Below are 18,857 nucleotides of genomic sequence, written 5' to 3' on the forward strand. Positions count from 1 at the left end.
CAGTCTATAATTTTGTCAAACTATAAAGTGTTTATATCTCTATGTTTCTTGGTTGTTGTTTTTAATCTTCAGGCTCCAGTCTATAATTTTGTCAAACTATAAAGTGTTTATATCTCTTTGTTTCTTGTTGTTTTTTTTAATCTTCAGGCTCCAGTCTATTATTTTTGTCAAACTATAAAGTGTTTATATCTCTATGTTTCTTGGTTGTTGTTTTTAATCTTCAGGCTCCAGTCTATTATTTTGTCAAACTATAAAGTGTTTATATCTCTTTGTTTCTTGTTGTTTTTTTTTCTAATTTACTTTGTAAATTGTATTTTGAGCTAATCTATTTGTGGTGGCTAGACTCTAACCAAAGACAACATCATTGTTCTGAATTGTGCTATACAGCATGTAGACGCAAAGTTTGTGTATGTTTTAATAGTGCTTAAAATGTGTTAGTGTAACATACTGTACATGATTTGATATATATATATATATATATATATATGTATGTATACTATACGTACATAGAGCTCTACCTTGTGTATTCTGCTGTAAATCTTTGTAAATAGACAACTTTTTGGTTTGTGCCTTCTTGAAATCTCTAAGTTTGGTAGCTTTCTTTTGAAAAGCTACTTTGTACAAAATATTCTTAGATGCTGAATAAATTTTAAAAAATTACTTATAACCGGTATATGAAGCAATAAAGTCAATAAATATTTGTCAGTTGTTACAATTATTTTAAGGGGAAGCTAGCTGAGAGGTTACTTCCCACTTCCTTTCCTTCCCAGTTTGAGAACCTGTAACCACTATTGTAAAATTTTACAGTGGCCTTTAATTGTGATGTGATGCTAGTTCAACTAAAGTAAGTGGAAAGGCTTTAGCCCAAAAGGCATGTCTTTATTTGAGGTAAAGACATCTTCGCATAAAATTAAGGTATGGGGGCTGTGTCAGAAGTAAATTAGTTGACAATACTAGATTACTTAGAGAGTGCTTGAGTTGTGGATTAAATATATTTAACCAGTAGAAATCTAATTATGTCATCAGTATCACTAGTTTCAATTCAGTTATCTGATGTAATATAACATAACCTATGCATGCATTTATATTTTGTATGGTATATTCTTCTTTAAAACTTACAAAAAAAATCTTCCTTTTATTTCTGGTTAGCACTACAAAGATAAAAATAAAAGAACTTGGTGGGGTCAAAGTTCATTTTTTCAATGTTGATCTTTTGATGACATCAAACATTGGACAAGTTTTCATTGGTTTTGTTTGTGTTCATCCGAGGCCAATCGTCATAGAAGGCCTGAACACTGACTAGAACGTCACAACCTGTGGGCAGTGGAGACCAATGGCTCTGCGTGATGTGACAATGAGCTATTGGTCTAAATTGCCCACAGGTTGCAACCTTGCTGGTCAATTTTGAGGCCTTCTGTAATAAATGGTTTGGGTTCATCACACAAAAAATCAAAACAAAATAAACATTTAGAGGATTGAAATTTTTGTCTTTGTTGCTTTGTGCTGAATGTATGTTTGTTTGACAGGGGAAAAGACTTAAAAACAAGAAAAATATATCAAAACTATTTAAAAAAAAAAAAAAAAAAAGCTTATATCAAGTGTAATAATAAAATTCGTTGGCTCAGTCATGTGATTTTAAATTTGTAATAGATCAACACTACCAACAATAAATCTGTGATTACAAATAGTTTGACCCCTTGGTTTTGTTTAGTGCAGTTTCATTCTTTTAGCTTTCCAATGTGCTATGATCCAGTCATTTGTCTGTACCAGTTGTGAAAGGGGGAGAAAGAAGAAGGGGTTAGGGTTACGATTAGTTACCATGATAGTTTTTAAATGCATTTTATTTAAAAAAAAAAAAAAAAAAGGTAAATGACTTGAATTTGAACTAAAGGGCTCAAGACAATGATTAGCTTATGAAAATATATTTTTTTTAGTTTAGTTTAGTTTCAGGTGACCTAATTCTCTACAAAGTATAAAGGGGACTTATTCAATTTATATCACCACAACCATCAAGTACACTTTCCTTCCCTTATTCAATAACTAATAGTTAATTAACTAATTGGTTATTTTTATTCTTGTTTTGTCAGGTACAAGAAATGATTGTGCGAAATTTCAACTTGATATGAGATTAGGTGTGGTAGAAATAACGTGTACAAACTTTTTACCAGACAAATAGAATTGATGTAAGCTTTGTTATGATTGTCTTGAGTGTTGCTTTGTATTGAAGTTACACTTTACAGTTTATAGACTCAGAACATCATGATCAAAGTCACATTTACTTGAAGAGCTCTGTGGCCTAATAACATCATTCTTATTATCTGAATGTCCTATTTAAACACACACACTCACTAGTTTGTTATCTTTGCTTGAATGTAGACTTTTACAAATAGGACATTTACTTATGAAACTTGTAAATGGAGTTTGAAACGTTTAACTGCTGAAACAAAAATGAAGAAACATGATATGTAACACATGCTTGCCTTCTGAACTGGGGGTCCTGGGTTCGAAGACTGGGATTTTTAATGTCGGGATCTTTGGGCCCCTATGAGTCCATCCAGCTCTAATGGGTACCTGACATTAGTTGGGGAAAACTAAAGGCGGTTGGGAGTTGTGCTGGACACATGACACCCTTGTTAACCGTAGGCTACAGAAACAAATGACCTTTACATCATCTGTCCTATAGACCACAAGGTCTGAAAGGGAAAATTTACTTACTTTTTAACACATAATAGTACCAGCACTAAGGTACCAAGATTATTGAGAGTAGAAGGTTCAGAAAATATGGTGAAACAGAGAGTAAGCCCAGAGGTGGACTCAAACCTCAGAACCAGCCCCATAACCTAGCAGAAACCAGGTACCAGTCTAATGTCTACCTTTACCAACCAGGTTCCAAAGCCAAGTCAGTAGTGTGTCTCCACATTTCTACCCAGGGTCTTGTCCCTTCCATAATCACATTTGAATCTTAATATTACATTTTAATGTTTTTCCTTGTATAATTCAAAATGATGTGTGTATAGGGTGGCTAACAAGAAAAGGTATTTTTTTCATCCACTACTTTGTCTCCCATATTCACTTCCTGCCTGGCTCCCTACCTCACCCACCAATCCATCCAGTAGTCCTATTTAGTGTCTTACCGGTACCTAAACTTTGTGCTCGGTACCTAAACTTTGTGGTCAGTGGACAGAGATGTTCATCTAATGATAACATCATCACCTCTGTAAACAACTTTATGTAGAAAGAAGCTAAACAGTATCAACATTGAATTAAGAATTCTTATTAACTACAAGATATGTTTTCATTACACTTTTTATTTAATAAATTTTTTTTTTTAAATCCTTTGAAATATTTGTGTCTACAGAAATAAAGAAAAAATGTCTTCAAAAGGACAACAAAAAATAAATACTGTCGTCACTAAACGTGAACTGTTTTATTCAAAGTGTTTAGAAAGGCAATAACATTCTAGTCTGTAATTCACACAATGACACAAGATATTTACAGCATCCACAAATCAAAATATGAACTTGCTCTGAAAATCATTGACTGCTGACACATCACACTATCTCTACTAGCACTCCATGTGGGGCTATAATGTTACAAACTTGGGTGAAAGTCCCTTAGGAACAAATTTTAAAATCACATTGTTGGTAGCAGGGTGGTGAATGAAGAGTTCCTTAGGAAAAGGGAGGTAAGTCCAACCATTCAGCATGCCCGCTAAGAACTAATTATTTCACTGCACAACTAAGTCAAAAGACTTCACATGCTAATCAATCACAAGTATTAAGATAAAACATCGAACTACTCACATCAACCCATGGCAGACATATTCACTGCCGAGAAAACCGTTACAATACATTAACCAAACCAAAATCCAGACTTGAGAAATGTTAGTACTCGATAAACCAAACGATCCTTACAGATGTATGCAAATATTATATCATCTGACTTAAAGGAATAAAACATCACAGCAAAAACTAAGAAAAACAACCCAACCATTCAATGTTCTGTAAAGATTTAAAGTATTTTAACTCAATAGAATCACTCCATTAGTGTATTAACATCAGCCCCCCTAAACGTAATTAAGTGATATGTGGTATGCAGTACAGAACTGACAAGAATAGTAATTACTTTTCCACTGCACAGATTGCAAAGAGCCTACCACTCAGATGGCTAGATGAAGAAACTCCTGTATAAGAGGGGCATTTTTTTATTTTTTTGTTGTTGGCAGATGAGGAAAAAAAAACTTGAATACAGAACTGATGAAATTAAGTTCAAATCTTAGTGGAAGCTGAGATTGTAAATCAGGACTTAAGGACAGGACTGACTGGGTAAGAGAAAAAAAAAGTATTTGGTGATAGTACTGTATGAAGTGGCTACAATACTGCAACTTGTCTTTTAACCAAGATAAAAATGACCTACTAAGGACCAGAGACTTGTACATTTGAACTTCCCATCTCATTCATTATTCTGTGCTTAACAAATTAAAACTGAACTGTCTTAAGACATCAAAATGTACACAGGTTTTTAAAATACAAATAATTAAAAGAAATAGAAATTAACTTCCCTTTACACCCACCAACACACACACACACATCCCACACAATGTTTACAAAAGTTTGTCTTGCTGTATACACACACATACACACAAACATATGTATGTCACACTTTCAAAATGTCTTGATAACATTATTGCAAAGATATATGAAGTAGAATCAATTGAATTAAAAACATTCATTAAACTAAGACTAATCATTGCAAAGCCACATTGTAACACAATTCATGGTTTCTCTAATTTCACAGAGTCATGGGCAGACAATAGTTGCCAATAAAAAAAAACAATCCAGAATAAAAACCAAGAATTGGGCAAATTCAAATTGACCACCAACTAATGTTTACTTGTAATGCTCATAGTTTTAAAAGGGCATCAAACTTTCAGATGTACAGAATGAGTAGAAACTGTCTTCATCCAAGCTGATTCTTAACTCTTTCTCTCCTAACTGACAATACCAATATTGATTTAACCCCATTAAGTTAAATTAAATTTTGTTTTTTTTAAACTTTAACTTGTGTTGCATAAAAAGAGCACGCATTCACCTAAAATTCTATACCTGATATAATATTTCCTGATAACAAACCAAAAAGTTAATTCATCACAGGAGAGTGAAACACAAATGAGCAAAATGAATAATTCCATCGGAATATGGAAAATAACTACGTAGAGAAAGAATTAAAAAATGGGGCTAGCTCTAGAAAACCTCAAGTACAACTTGAAAGTTATTACTTAATTATTAAACATTTTTTTAGTTCAGTGTTAGAAGTACTAATTAAAAATGAGCTCTTTTTTTTTTTTAAATCCCTAGTTCGCAAAGTTAATGACAGATTAAAAAAATGCTAATTAAAACAATCTGGGTAGTATTTAATATACAAGTCCATAGAGCATACATAAAGGCACAGAGAAAGCAACTTAGTGACAATATTTGAGCAGGCAGATGTAAGTTTAAATAAATGTAAACTTGACAATATCTATAGTAGAGTCTATAGAAACATACTTTTCTATACCATGAGATGAATTAGGACAGGCCTCTATGTCTAATAAACTTAACAATGTCTACAGAAGAGTCCATAGCAACTGTTAAACTGTACTTTTCTATGCCATGAGAAGAAATAGGACTTGTAACAGGCCTTAAGTCTGTCGTCATGAAGGACTAGTAGAGACACATTACAATCATGTTTTTAATGACATTTCTTTATTTACCCCAGAGTCGCAGCAGTCATGTTAAATCCGAGTCATTTAACAGTGACTGTTTCAAGCAAAATGAGTCTAGGATGGGTAAGAACAAGACAAAAAGTCAAATGAAGTGATGGGCTGACTGGAGGGGAGTTAAATATACTCCAAATAAAATCTAATAAAAATTCACAATTTTGAACTATTTTGAACTCTGAGATTAATATTTTGTACACTTAACAAAATGCTAGAATTAATAGTTTTAAATAAGGCCTTTCAAAATATATATTATAGTAAATATATTTAATTTAGCAGCACTATTTCTCTGTAACAACATGCCCTAAAATATTTACATTGAATGGCATGAAAGAAAAAGGCCTGCAGCTAGAGACTCATTTTGCCAGACATTTGATATGCAAGATAATGTAATTTGAAAAAAAAAACAAAACAAAAAAAACCCTCACAATTAATAGAAAAAATATTTTTTCACAGATAACATCGTGTTTACAGGTGAACCAAAAACGACTGTCAACAATCATTGTTTTGATTTTTTTTTACTTGAGACATTAGCATAAATATGAAGACATTTGTGTTTGATAAAATCTATAAATGATGTAACATGTTCAAAGAAAGATGGTAAAATAGTATAAAACCTACATTTTATGTGGAACCAAATAGTATGATCACTTAATACAGTGATAGACAGCCACATGAGCTGAAAAAAATATTGTTTAGAAAAGATTTTCGGTTTTATAACGCTTTGAATGTTCTCTCATAAATGAAGATTACATTAAGTCCTAGCCTTAAAGTCTTGCATGACGGCAGGGGATGGGTGGGTCAGGGTTTCAACTCAGTACCATCCTTGTGAGTCTGAAGACAGAAGGGCTTACCACATGACCAGGCAGCCATATTAATTAAAATTGATATAAATTACAGAAGCACTATATCTTGGCTTTAAATTTATGTTTGCACCAATTAAACTAAATCATAAATAACGAATACTGTCATAATAACTTGCTGGTAGCATTTTAACAAAACAAAACAAAAACTAACATTAGGGGGAACTAAAGTTAATATCTTGAAGTCTTGAAAAGACATTACTGTCTGAAGGTACCTTGAATATCTCAACAGGACCACAAAAATCATGAGTTGAGCAGAATTAAAATACTTCAACTAGTCGCTCCAGCAAGTTTATTTTTATCAACGATTGACTAGCAACAGCAGAGTGCAAATACTCCTTCTTCCCTGGTGCTATTAGAGCATGGAATGGGTTGTCTGAGCTAGCCAGGAAAACCAGTGACTTGGCAGAGTTTAAGTCATTGGTTAATATGCATGACTAAATGCATGACGCGTAGGACGTAATCATCTTCTTTTTTGAAGTAACGTCTGTATTATATAAGATAAGATAAGCAGTAAATTTAAGACAAGTAATTTCCCTTGAAGCAAAGTTAATGAAATAGTGCATTCAAGTAAGCAAGGAAAATTACTTGTATTAAATTCACTTCTACTGTCCTGCAGGAAGTTAAGGCAAGGACATAATGTAATCTTCATTAATGGAAGAACATTCAAAGCGTATAAAACAGAAAATTAAATGCTTTCATTAATCTAGTTCATTAACTTGTTGATATCAAGTGATTAGCTACAACATGCGCCTTATTTTGCAAAAAAAAAATTGTTGGTTCTTCCTTTTTCTTGACTGATTGAAAGTAGTACAACTCTATTCAAATATTTAAATTTATTTAACATTGTCAAACATTCTTAGCTATTGGGACATAGATTCATTTCAATTGAAGCCATTGATAACAAAAAGAAAATTTGTGAAAGTGAACATAAAGTTACAATCACTGATCACTAAGGTTAATGATCGATCCTGTCATAAGCTCCTCAGAATAGTACAAGCATTCAATTCATACAATTTTTCTTTATCTTTAACTTTTTGTTCTGCTTATAGTTTTCACAAGTATCAGAAACTGGGATGAGTTTCTTTAAATAATGTCGCTCACAGAAATAATTCTGGGATGTGTGGCTGAGTAGCAGAAACCACTGGGCTTCCGAGTTCAAACCCTAGCTTGAGCTGATTTGGGTTGGCTGAGCGCCTTCTTTAAGAGATACCCACTACCCCCCTCCCCCCCAATACATCCACAAAAGAGATTGGACCATAGCACAGTGTGCATGCTTATGACATGAAAAACATGCTAGACAAAAGCAATTCAAAAAAATAAAAATTAGTCGTAGCCTAAGCTAATAAAAACAGTTCGGTCCTGATGCTAAAAAATTAGGATATCAATTATATGATCTAATCGATAAAAGACATTTTCTTTACTGATATTTAGTTTTGACCATTGGCACCATAGTCTTCAAAACTTCTTTCTTTTTTGGCAGATAATATTTTATAAGGAATAAATATCTTTCTTAAATTGTTTCAATAAAAAATGTGTACTATTTAGGATCAATGTAAATTTAACCTTCTTTTAATTACTTCAAAATCATTAGCTGTATTCAGTTTAACAATATAAAAAGCTGGATTATAATCAGCTTAATGACATTATGCATAAAGAAAGCACACAACTGTTGAGACTAGAAAAATATCCTAGCAAATAACACTCTGAAAACTGCAATTCCTCTTTCTATATTCATCCAGTGGCACCACGCCTCCCATATCTTCTCAATGAGTTGTTGAACTTTGAATCAATAATCCAGTGACAATTTTTCAGCAAACAAAATATCTTCAGGTTTTGAACTAGTAAGCCAAGTCTCTGTTGGTCTCTTCATTGGATAAAGTGTTATGTAAACAAATAAATATTCCAGTCCCTATTTATCACATAAGTGAACACTGGGAAGGGTCCTGAGGTGCAGCTCCACCAAACTGACCCAAGTTGGGGATCTTAAAAAAAAACAGAAGAAAACTCATTAATTAGCAATTAAACTAAATATCAAAGTCTTGCAGTGGTGAAGGTGGGTCACTTTTTTAAGATTCACATACAATGAAAAAAAACTGAAAACCTAGAAAAACATTTTCATTTTGATATAGCTTAAAAAATAAACAAACTCAATAGCAATTTGTCAAGAGAAAAAAAAAACAATTTTTTTACCTTAATATTAAAACTTTTGTATTTCAGAAGAAGAATCAGCAAGTTATATTGCCATGGAGTGAATATGAAAAACTAGAAATTCTGCTGGTGACTGACAATATTTAAACTCCTAAAAGAATGTCAAAATTTTTATAAAATCTTCCTACAATTGTAAAATTGTTCCATAAGTTGTAATCAATCAAATCTCTAGGGCATGGTGGCAAAGTGCTTGGCTTCTAAACAGAGGGATCTCCGGCTCAAATATTATTGAAGACTGGGATTTTACATTTCTGAATTTTAGGACATCTCTGAATCCACGAAACTCAATTAGTTTGGGGAAAGTAAAGGAGTTGAATTTTATGCTGGCCACAAGATACCATCATTAACCATAAGCCATAGAAACAGATGACCTTTACATCATCTGCCCTAACCATCGACCATAGAAACAGATGACCTTTACATCATCTATAAGGATGAAAATATTTTAGTTAGAACTTTGAATGAACAACTAAATGTACACAAAATATGTCAGAAACAGCTGAAATGTAAATGATCTCTGAAGCCATGTCTCCATTCATTCTCTCACCTGTCCCATTTCTCCCAAGTCACCAAAGTTTGGCATGACCATATTGCCTTCTCCAACAACTTCTTGGGGCGGAGCACCAAGTTCATGCATCTAAGAGACAAAACAATTTATATAGGTTTGTGGCATCTAGCACAGGGCTTAAAACAAAATTTATTTTATTAAATTAAATTTCATTTTTTTAAATATTTAGAATAAAAATGTACTGCAGCCAGAAGTTGTTAGGAACCAAATGTTGGTTGGAGTCAGGAGTTGTTGGGAACCAAATGTTGGTTGGAGTCAGGAGTTGTTGGGAACCAAATGTTGGTTGGAGTCAGGAGTGGTTGGGAACCAAATGTTGGTTGGAGTCAGGAGTTGTTGGGAACCAAATGTTGGTTGGAGTCAGGAGTTGTTGGGAACCAAATGTTGATTGCAGCCAGGAGTTGTTAGAAACCAAATGTTGGTTGAGTGATAAGCAAGTAAGAAAATGTAGATTCTATATGTTAGTTAATTTCTCTCTGTTAATACCTTTAAAAAAAAATTATAACAATCTCTATCTTATTGATACTAATTCACAATCTTAATTTTAACTAAAAAAAAACATCAAGAATCAAGCACAAAATAAATTTGTATCATAAAGGAAGAATACAGCGAAAAAAAAAAGTTTTACCCTCTGCAATAAGTCCAAAAGAACTTCAAATCGAGAGTTTTTCTCTTCCAGGCTATGATCATCAGAGTCCCCATCTAAGTGCTCCACAACTTTCTCAATAATCTCCAGCTGTTTGCGGTAAACTATCAGCTTCTCTGGTTCAAGATCATGCTGTTTTTCTTCTATGTACACCTGGTACTGGATACATGGAATGGAAATACAAATACTGAATAAAGTTAGAGAGAAAGAATATTTCAGAAAGATAACTAATTTTTAAACATTGAAAGATAGTTTAATGAACAAGACTTTTTTAATACAGCTCTGGAAATCTAGAATTTCATTTTCCATGAGAAATGGAGAAACTGTTCAAGAATTATTAACATTGTATTATATCTCCTTATCAATCAACTTTAATGGTCATTTTCCATGAGAAATGGAGAAACTGTTCAAGAATTATTAACATTGTATTATATCTCCTTATCAATCAACTTTAATGGTTGCCAAGTGTTACAAAGCTTAGATGACTATTTCAGATACTTTATTGGCTCTGCTTTTGCAGACTAACTTTAAACCATAAGGTCAAAAACTAACAGAACCTAATCTATTTAATCACAAAGCTTGTAATGATAATATTTGGGCAATAATGTATTGCTCTATAATTGGGGTGATATAGATCTTTTTTAACCCTTAAAGTGCTGAGCTGTTTGGCAATGAAGACATACAAAATGAAATTACAATGTTCATGTTTAGAGGTTAAACTACCACACGCATCTTAAGGGTTAAAGAGTTCATCTTTTTTAAAAAAACAAGTGCAGACAACTTTAAAAAAAAAAAAAGAAATGAAGGAGCTATCATCTTGACATTGTGAAGTGAGGCTGAAATATTTGTATTTTTGAGAAGAGCATTAGTTTGTAACATTTTACAGTTCATTTATGAATTATGTTAAAAGAAAACATATGTTTTTAAAAAAAGTATTGAAGTAGGATTTAAATGTGTTATCAAATTATTTTCAAGAGTCATGATTTGGACAATTAATGTTATTTCCTTAAGATTTGAATAATTTATCCTGTTGTTACTTCAGTTAAAGTTAAGCAGTTAAAAGCTAGGCTCAAAACAGTTATGGGAAAAGTACAAAGTAAGGAAAGTAACCCTTTTAGACCTTGGAGCAGATGACATAAAGATTATCTGCTTCTATGGCACAACAACCAACTGCCTTTACTTTCCCCAGCTAATTTCAGGTACCCATTAGATTTGGGTGGACTTCGGGACATCTTAAAAAATCCTGAAATTCAAAATTCAGATCTGCACTGGGATTCGAACCCGAGATCCCTCAGAATCCAAGTTCTGTGAGCCATTTATATATTAATCAACAATAGATAAAAAAAAAGAGTAGAGCTAGTAGGTGAAAAACCAGAAATTCTGTACTAGGAAATGTCAACTTGAAAAGATATAATAGTATTACTTTTTGAGAGACTTCCTTGAGTGGCTGGTACAACAGCTCTTTAGACAGCAGCTGTTTGACCATGTTCTGAAACATTCCCCCCATGGCTCCCAGTCCTTCTTCCATGCCAGGACCACCGCCGCCGCCTTCTGCTCCCAGTGTTTCTGCCAATTGTTCCCACAGCACTTGCTGGTTGGGATCTCCCTGCAGTAGACAAGAATGATTAGTCAGTTTTAGTGTTACTGATAGATTTTCTGGTTCTCCAATATGACAATCTTAATATGACAATTCCTTAGGTTTCAGATATTACTTAATTACTTAATCAAGCCAGAGACGGACGGACACTTAAAGTAACGTTAACTTGTTTATGTCTTTACACTATCCATCTCTGTCTCTGCTGTTTTCAACAAAACTTTGCAAAGATGGGTTGTTCCACCCCTTTAAGTAGTACATAGGACACTGTAGTTTGTGGGAAAGCTTTTGATAAACTTTATTAATAATGACTAAATATGTTCTTGTAATTCTGATATTCTGAATAAATGTAAACTGACAGACTTGAAAAACTTGAGTACAGAATCAGACTATCATAATGTACAAGTACCATTGATTTAAATCATAGATATAAAAACATTTCAAATGCAAATCAGATCCATTCTGTTTGTTTTAAAACATGTTTGTTGTCAATATCACATTCTTTTGATATGGAATTTTTAAAGGGGACAAAATCTGACCGCTTATTTGGGTGAAACTGACGCAAAAAAAAGTTAAATGTTTGATAGTCAAAGAACAGCTACACAATCAAAGACGTACGTCGAAAAGTCCAGAATTTTAAATAGCTACGTATGAGATCCATAAGCATATCAGTACAACAAGAAGACATTACATAATCAAAGACGTATGTCTTGAGTCCAGAATTTTAAAGAGCTACGTATGACATCTGTAAGCATGTCAGTACAACAAGAAGACATAAGTAGGTGCATTTTCATGGTGCTGGAAAATATGCAGGTGGCAACTGGGTTTGCGTAGTCCTGTGAAACACTGCACTCATCCGTAATCTTCGTAATCAAAGACATTGCCATTACAAGGTCAATAAAAATGATATGTAACCTATAATAGTAGCACTAGAATACTACTGTTACTGAAAGAAGAATCATAATTAAGATACAAGTAAGATTTGAACCGCAGATCCCCCAATACCAAACTGCAACACATCTAACATGACCATCAAGGCCACCAAAAAGAGCCTTTCTAAACAATGACCTGCCATACTCTAGTGCTGCAGTTACGTTTATTCATTCTTTGTTTCAGCACTAAGCTTCAACACTTTATTTCTTATCTAAGGTAAGTAGCACAAATAATGGACCACTACTCTACATTATGAGTCATTCTTCAGAAATGGAGATACTCAGAGTGTACATCTGCCCAAATCAGTCTGTCTTAAAATGTGTATATATATAGATATATATTTATATCTAAATCTGCTGTACAATGACTTGCACTCTCCAGAAACTAAACTCAGTCTATGTTTTAAACTCTATTGTTTATTTTATCTCAATTCGTCAATTATACCAACTTGTAAACTTTCGGCATTCAAGTTGAGGCCACTCAAAGTTTTCTCCACAGTCTCTGCAAAAGCTGCTGCGTTGTTGGTGGAGGCTAGGAGGAACAAGACAAAACTATTGTTAGATGTTGGTGCTGGGTAGACATGTAGGTATGACATTCACAAGTCCATCAACAGAGAACACAAATCAGTGAACATTAATTTAAAATAGAAAAAGGTAGTAAATTATTGATGCAGTTCATTTAAAGAGCAGCATAATGCTTTTCCTCCCTGGGACCAGAGTACCCTCCCTCTTATAAGAGACAGCATTGAAAACGTAACCAAAAAAATCCGATCACAACCAAATAGAGCTCAAGGAATTAGTGACACTCATTTCTAAAAACCCATTACCCCAACAACCAATGGGTCAGAGTCTGCACAGATGGATCTTCTCAAAAATCCAACACAAACGGAGGAGCTGGCATACAAATTGAAAATAAGACATGAATATTTTTTCACTCTCTTTGACTTAACAGTATTTATCTACATGGTCTTAACTCCTTCTCTCCTAACTTACAATACCAACGGTGATTTGACCTAATTAAATTAAATTAATTTTTGGTTTTATAAGCTTTAATTAGTGTTATATAAAAAGAGCATGCATTCTTCTATAATTATATACCTAATAAAACATTTCCTGATTACATACAAAAAAGTTATTGAAATTTAATCCTAACAGGGTAGTGAAACACAAATGAGCAAAATGAATAAATCCATCGGAACATGGACAATAATTATGGAGACAAAGAGTTAAACAGTAATTAGTGCACAATCTTAAATAGTATTCCATTACACAATCCCAGTGACACTTTAAGAGATATAAAGAATACACATTTTTAAAATCTAAACACTTGGATGGGGGTTGCAAGGTAGTAAATCAAGGACAAATTAAAAGAGAGAGGCACGTGTTGGGGTTTAACTTTTCTAAGGCCTTCCAGGAAAAACATATGAGAATTCACTACATCTATGTTTTGCATTATTAAGTATACCAGCTTGCTCTGCTGATGCAGCCAACTCAGCAAACTGTCTTTGTATATTGGGGTCAGCCAACAGGGCATTGAAGGTATCCTCAAAAGATTTGTTCATGGCATCTGCTAGGAAATCATAATTTCCTTCCTCTGGTGAGCTCTCCTCCTAGAAACAAAAAAATTAATGCAAACATTTTACACTTCAGACAGCTTCTAACAATTCAACATATCCAGCAATGAAGTGAGACACACTTGTATGTAAGACACATTTGTGAGACACACTTGTATGTAAGACACATTTGTGAGACAAACTTTAGACACATTTGTGAGACAAACTTAAGACACATTTGTGAGACACACTTGTATGTAAGACACATTTGTGAGACACGCATGAATATGAGCAGTTCAAAAGTTGGGTTATGTGATAATTAGATGAAGGCTATCAAAAAAACAGTCCAACTAAAGGAACTAATTAATTGTTATTCAAGTATTGAGTTATTAAGATAGCAGTGATACATGTAATACAAATGTAAAGGTAAAGCCTAGTATTAAAATCATTTTTTGCTTGGAATATGTTTATTCTATGCTCCCTTGGGGGTACACAGGAATAGGTCAAGTTAAGCAGCATTTCACACTAACTAGTACATAAAATTAAGTCAAGAAATGAAATACAAAACAGATATTAAAAGCATTAAAAAAAATAAACATGATAACAGGAATGAATAAAATGTTTAGAGGAACTAATAATAGTAAAGAAAACATAGATAACTAGGTATAGAGTTAGAACTGGGGGGGGGGGGGGGGGGGGGGGGGAGAGACTGGAACAAGAAGTAATGTTTTACTGAAGATAGTTCTTACATAATCATTTCATATTAGTAACACAAGGAAAAAGAAATCATGTAAGGATGTTAACTGTGGCATAGCTAGGTTGGGGGTCCAAATTAGTAAATCCCCCCCCCCGGGCCCCCATTTCAGGGGGTACCCCAAATGAGTGTCCAAATTTGTTTTGAAATTAATTATTACGCCATTATCTTATGTCATGATGTCGAATTTCAAAATGCAGGGGTCTCTAATGAGGTCAAGCCCCTCCGGCCCCCAAATCCCTAGCTATGTCACTGGATGTTAATATAAATTAGAGAATGACAAAAGAGAGTCCAAAAATTAGCTTCATAACCTTGAGGTCAATGGGTTTATCAGAAAAGAAAAAAAAATGAATGTTTCACTCTAAAGGTTTCAGGTATAAGAAATAAGAATATCAGAGACCATAAAAAAAAACATTTCAATAATATCTTGTTGAACCACAAGAGGCACACCTATAGGGGCATACACAAATAAGAAAAAAAAAAAAAAAAAAAGACTTACAGGTTTTTTACTATCTTTCTCAGCCTCTGCTGCCTGTGGTGGGTCATGTGGCTTGGTTGCTGCTTCTTTTGGCTTATCAAAATCTGCTAATGCACCTAAGGGAGAAACAAACATTTCAGAAATCTCAAAGACAATATTACAAAACATTTCTCAAGTTTCTATGTTCAGTGCATCCCTTGAAAACACTTCCATAACTTTACTGTTTTGTTTTTTCACTAACAAGTCTGTACTTAAGGATCTGAAGCACTTTTGTTTTACATTGAGCAACATAGTTAACCATCAAAGAAATGTTTTCTGACTAGTCCAAGGAATTGATGCTCTGTTGAATACTTCAAGAGGCATGCTAAGCTCATCTACAGATAAAGAAATGCTGGTCGTAGTGGTACATGATAATTAAATACTTATAACTGTGTAATGGCTTGTCAGGATTCTATTTCTTTAGATGGATCTGAAATAAAGGTTCACCCAACAATAATATATGGAGGCACAGTAGCTGAGCGGTAAAGTGCTTGGCTTCCAGACCAGAGGTACCGGGATCAAATCCTGGTGAAGACTGGGATTTTTAATTTGGGGATCTTTGGGCGCCTCTGAGTTCACCCAGCTCTAATGGGTACCTGACATGTGCTGGGGAAAAGTAAAGGTGGTTGGTCGTTGTCCTGGCCACATGATACCCTTGTTAACTATAGGCCACAGAAACAGATGACCTATACATCACTTGCCCTCAACCACAAGGTCTGAAAGGGGAAGGGAGGGGATGGCCTATGTCTCATATTGACATTTTTAAAATTTCCATTTTAGAGTTAATTTGGGATGTTAGTAAACTAGCACTCAAATGATATGACCCTGACCTTTCCAAGTAGTTTTGTTTTTCAAGGTCATCCACTGACAGTTGGTGAAACTTGTATTATGATCCCATTACTAGCTCTGTCAAAATTAACGACACCCTAAATTCTTCTTGCTCACTTTTAATAGCACACATTTAATCAGTAGGTCCTAGACTGGACAAATAAGTTATTAAGACTGGGCTCTGGATAACCAGGAAGAAATATTTTTTTTTGTTTCATAGCTGGATGCAGATGTTTAGTACAAGTGCCAAGTGAGATATGTATGGCTGGGTGACTAAACGTAAGTAGCTAAATTCAATAAGAATTGTACATTTGTGGACAGTATTAACTTCCTCCCCCGCAAAGAACAATCTACAATCTTCCAACTAAGAACAGGAAAAACACCACTATTAAATTACCACCTGAACAAAATAAACTCCACACAACTACCCCTTTGCAGACATTGCGCCCACCCCTTTGAAACCGTAAACCATATCCTCTTTGAATGCCCCTCCCTAATCCACCTTAGGCAGACCCTACTTCCACTACAGCCCAACATAACCAACACCCTGTATGGCAGTGCTGAACAACTGAAGAAAACAGCACACTTTTTTTCCTTGGCACAGTCTGCAAAAGAGCTCACAGCTCAGCAGCAATAAAGCTGGCTAGAAGAAGAAGAAGAAGTGTCCTTTTTCCCAAACATAGAAAAACTAGAGGACATTCACCTTCACCTATCCCTTAGTCTGTTGGAACATTGAGGCACCACACAAGATCTGTTGACCATATTTTTTCATTCCTTTCAGTCTTTTGCCTTGGATAGAATTTCTTTCAATAGGCCCATCCATTCTTTTCTATACTATGTCATTTTTCCATGGCGTTCTATCTCTCTGCCTTTTCTTCTTTTTCCTGCTACTGTTCCCTAGAGAAAGGTTTTTGCGAGTCCAGAGCACCTTGTAAAATGGCCAGAGTTTTAGTTTGAGTTTTTTGACAGCTTCTTAAGTCACTGTCATGATTTTGGGGTCCAATTGCTGCAAACCAATCCTATCTCTAAATCTTCGTTTGTAATGCAGATCCTATTTATCATATACAAAGGAAATTTAATAGCCTCATAAGATTTGCACTTCTAATTCTAACTTCAACTTGTGTGCAATCAATAAAATAATTAAATATATAGATCTAGATATAGATAGATACAAATTGTAATGATGCAAGCTCTGTCAGTGTCATTGTCAATGTCATCTGATGTGACCTAAGCCAGGCTTAGCCTAAGGCTAAGGCTGAGAAATGGGCTAGATCGTAGATCTAGACTTCTAGTAGTTCTAGTCAATCTAGTCTAAATAGAAGCAACCAATATTCCAATATTATTGGCAATATCAATCTATCATAATCAATAATAATTTAATTCAATTCAATGGTTTAAATGAAAAAGATTTCTCTCATTTCCACTCTAGTAGATCTAGACTAGTAGACGTCTACGGTCTATTACTAATGTCTCTACTTATGTTTTTATTAGATATTTACTACTGAGTCTAGACTCTAGATCTATCTAAGTCTATAGTGACTATAGAGTCTAGATCTAGTAGAGAGTGAAGAGTTACTCAGTTTAAGAGTTTAGTTAGAGACGAGGTAAAACTAGGAGACGTAGTCTAAAACAAAGTCTAGGTAGAATCTATATCTAGTTTTCAATGTATAGTAATGCAATAATTAATACAAGCTCACTGTCTAGTATAGCATCTAATTCTGGATCTACATTTTTTTGAATGTCGACTGGAGATGATTCGTCCTTTACAGAACTTTTATTTTCCATGCTACCATTTGATGATTCGGACGCCATCATAAGTTAAAGTCCGAATCGGCAATGTATATTAGTTTCGCATTTTTTAATATATTTTTTTCAGTAAGCGATGGGGAAAAAATTATTAACACCCAAAGCAATGAAGAAGTGTTCTAAATTATTATTTTTTAATTAAAAGTATTAAATTATAAGTTGATTGTTCCCATTTGATTAGAACGTATAGTGAATGTTTGTTTTTAAGAAATATTTACAGTTCAAACTTATATTTATATAATTGTTTTGATTGTTTGTAATGTTTTAGCCTACCATGTTTCGGATTTGCATCTGAGTGGAAGATAATCCTAATCCGCATGACTACGGGGGATGCCAGTGGGCGGGTATGAACCGGGGACCAGCAAGGCGACCGGTTTAACTATTTACACCTGCATAAAACTTAAAAAAAAAATAGGCTTTGTCTGCTGTGCTGGATTTACCTTTAGGCAATAGAAGCTATAGCTTAGGTGTCCCGCTTGCCTGGTTGGGGGGGGGCGAAAATGGTTAAAGGGGTATTGCCTTAAAAGGGGCCCTTTATTTCCAATAGATTATAGGAACTCATCAAATATAAATCCGGTCCTGTTTGTCTGCATCAGATGTAACAAATATGTAGGTCTCAACCGATCTATTTATTTTTCGATTTGACAAATCCTGTTCTTACCAAGCTAATATCATTATATTGGTCCAAACAATTGAAAATTCAGTTTGACTACTAAGATAAATGACCTTGAAGCACCCTGAGTAAAATTAGGGGAAAAAAAGGAGTTTTTAAATCTCTCTATTCCAGCCATAATGAATAGAAGCAGACGACCCCTCCGTCCAGATGTGAT

The 18,857-nt window shown here is 34.1% G+C and overlaps 1 protein-coding gene across 1 annotated transcript; it reads right to left on the reverse strand.

The window, feature by feature from the left end:
* Positions 1-3,398: 3,398 nt before the first annotated feature.
* On the reverse strand, positions 3,399-18,050 carry LOC106070712 (peroxisomal biogenesis factor 19-like). Its single transcript, XM_056010361.1, has 8 exons — positions 17,919-18,050; positions 15,376-15,470; positions 14,035-14,179; positions 13,019-13,101; positions 11,467-11,649; positions 10,026-10,202; positions 9,380-9,469; positions 3,399-8,606 (listed from the first exon to the last, which is right to left on the reverse strand). The coding sequence occupies exons 1-8, from the start codon at positions 18,034-18,036 to the stop codon at positions 8,541-8,543; spliced, it is 957 nt and encodes a 318-aa protein (XP_055866336.1). The 5' UTR covers positions 18,037-18,050; the 3' UTR covers positions 3,399-8,540.
* Between the last annotated feature and the right edge of the window lie 807 nt (positions 18,051-18,857).

Source organism: Biomphalaria glabrata, chromosome 14 (assembly GCF_947242115.1).
Source record: "Biomphalaria glabrata chromosome 14, xgBioGlab47.1, whole genome shotgun sequence".
In the NCBI taxonomy this organism is placed as follows: Eukaryota; Metazoa; Mollusca; class Gastropoda; family Planorbidae; genus Biomphalaria; species Biomphalaria glabrata.

Coding starts and splice junctions, on each gene's coding strand:
- LOC106070712 (XM_056010361.1), bottom strand. CDS start 18,036: ATGATGGCGTCCGAATCATCAAATGGTAGCATGGAAAATAAAAGTTCT. Junction 15,471..17,918: donor ATTAGATGCTATACTAGACA/GTGAGCTTGTAT, acceptor TTTCTCCCTTAG/GTGCATTAGCAGATTTTGAT. Junction 13,102..14,034: donor TGCATCAGCAGAGCAAGCTG/GTATACTTAATA, acceptor TGTTCCTCCTAG/CCTCCACCAACAACGCAGCA.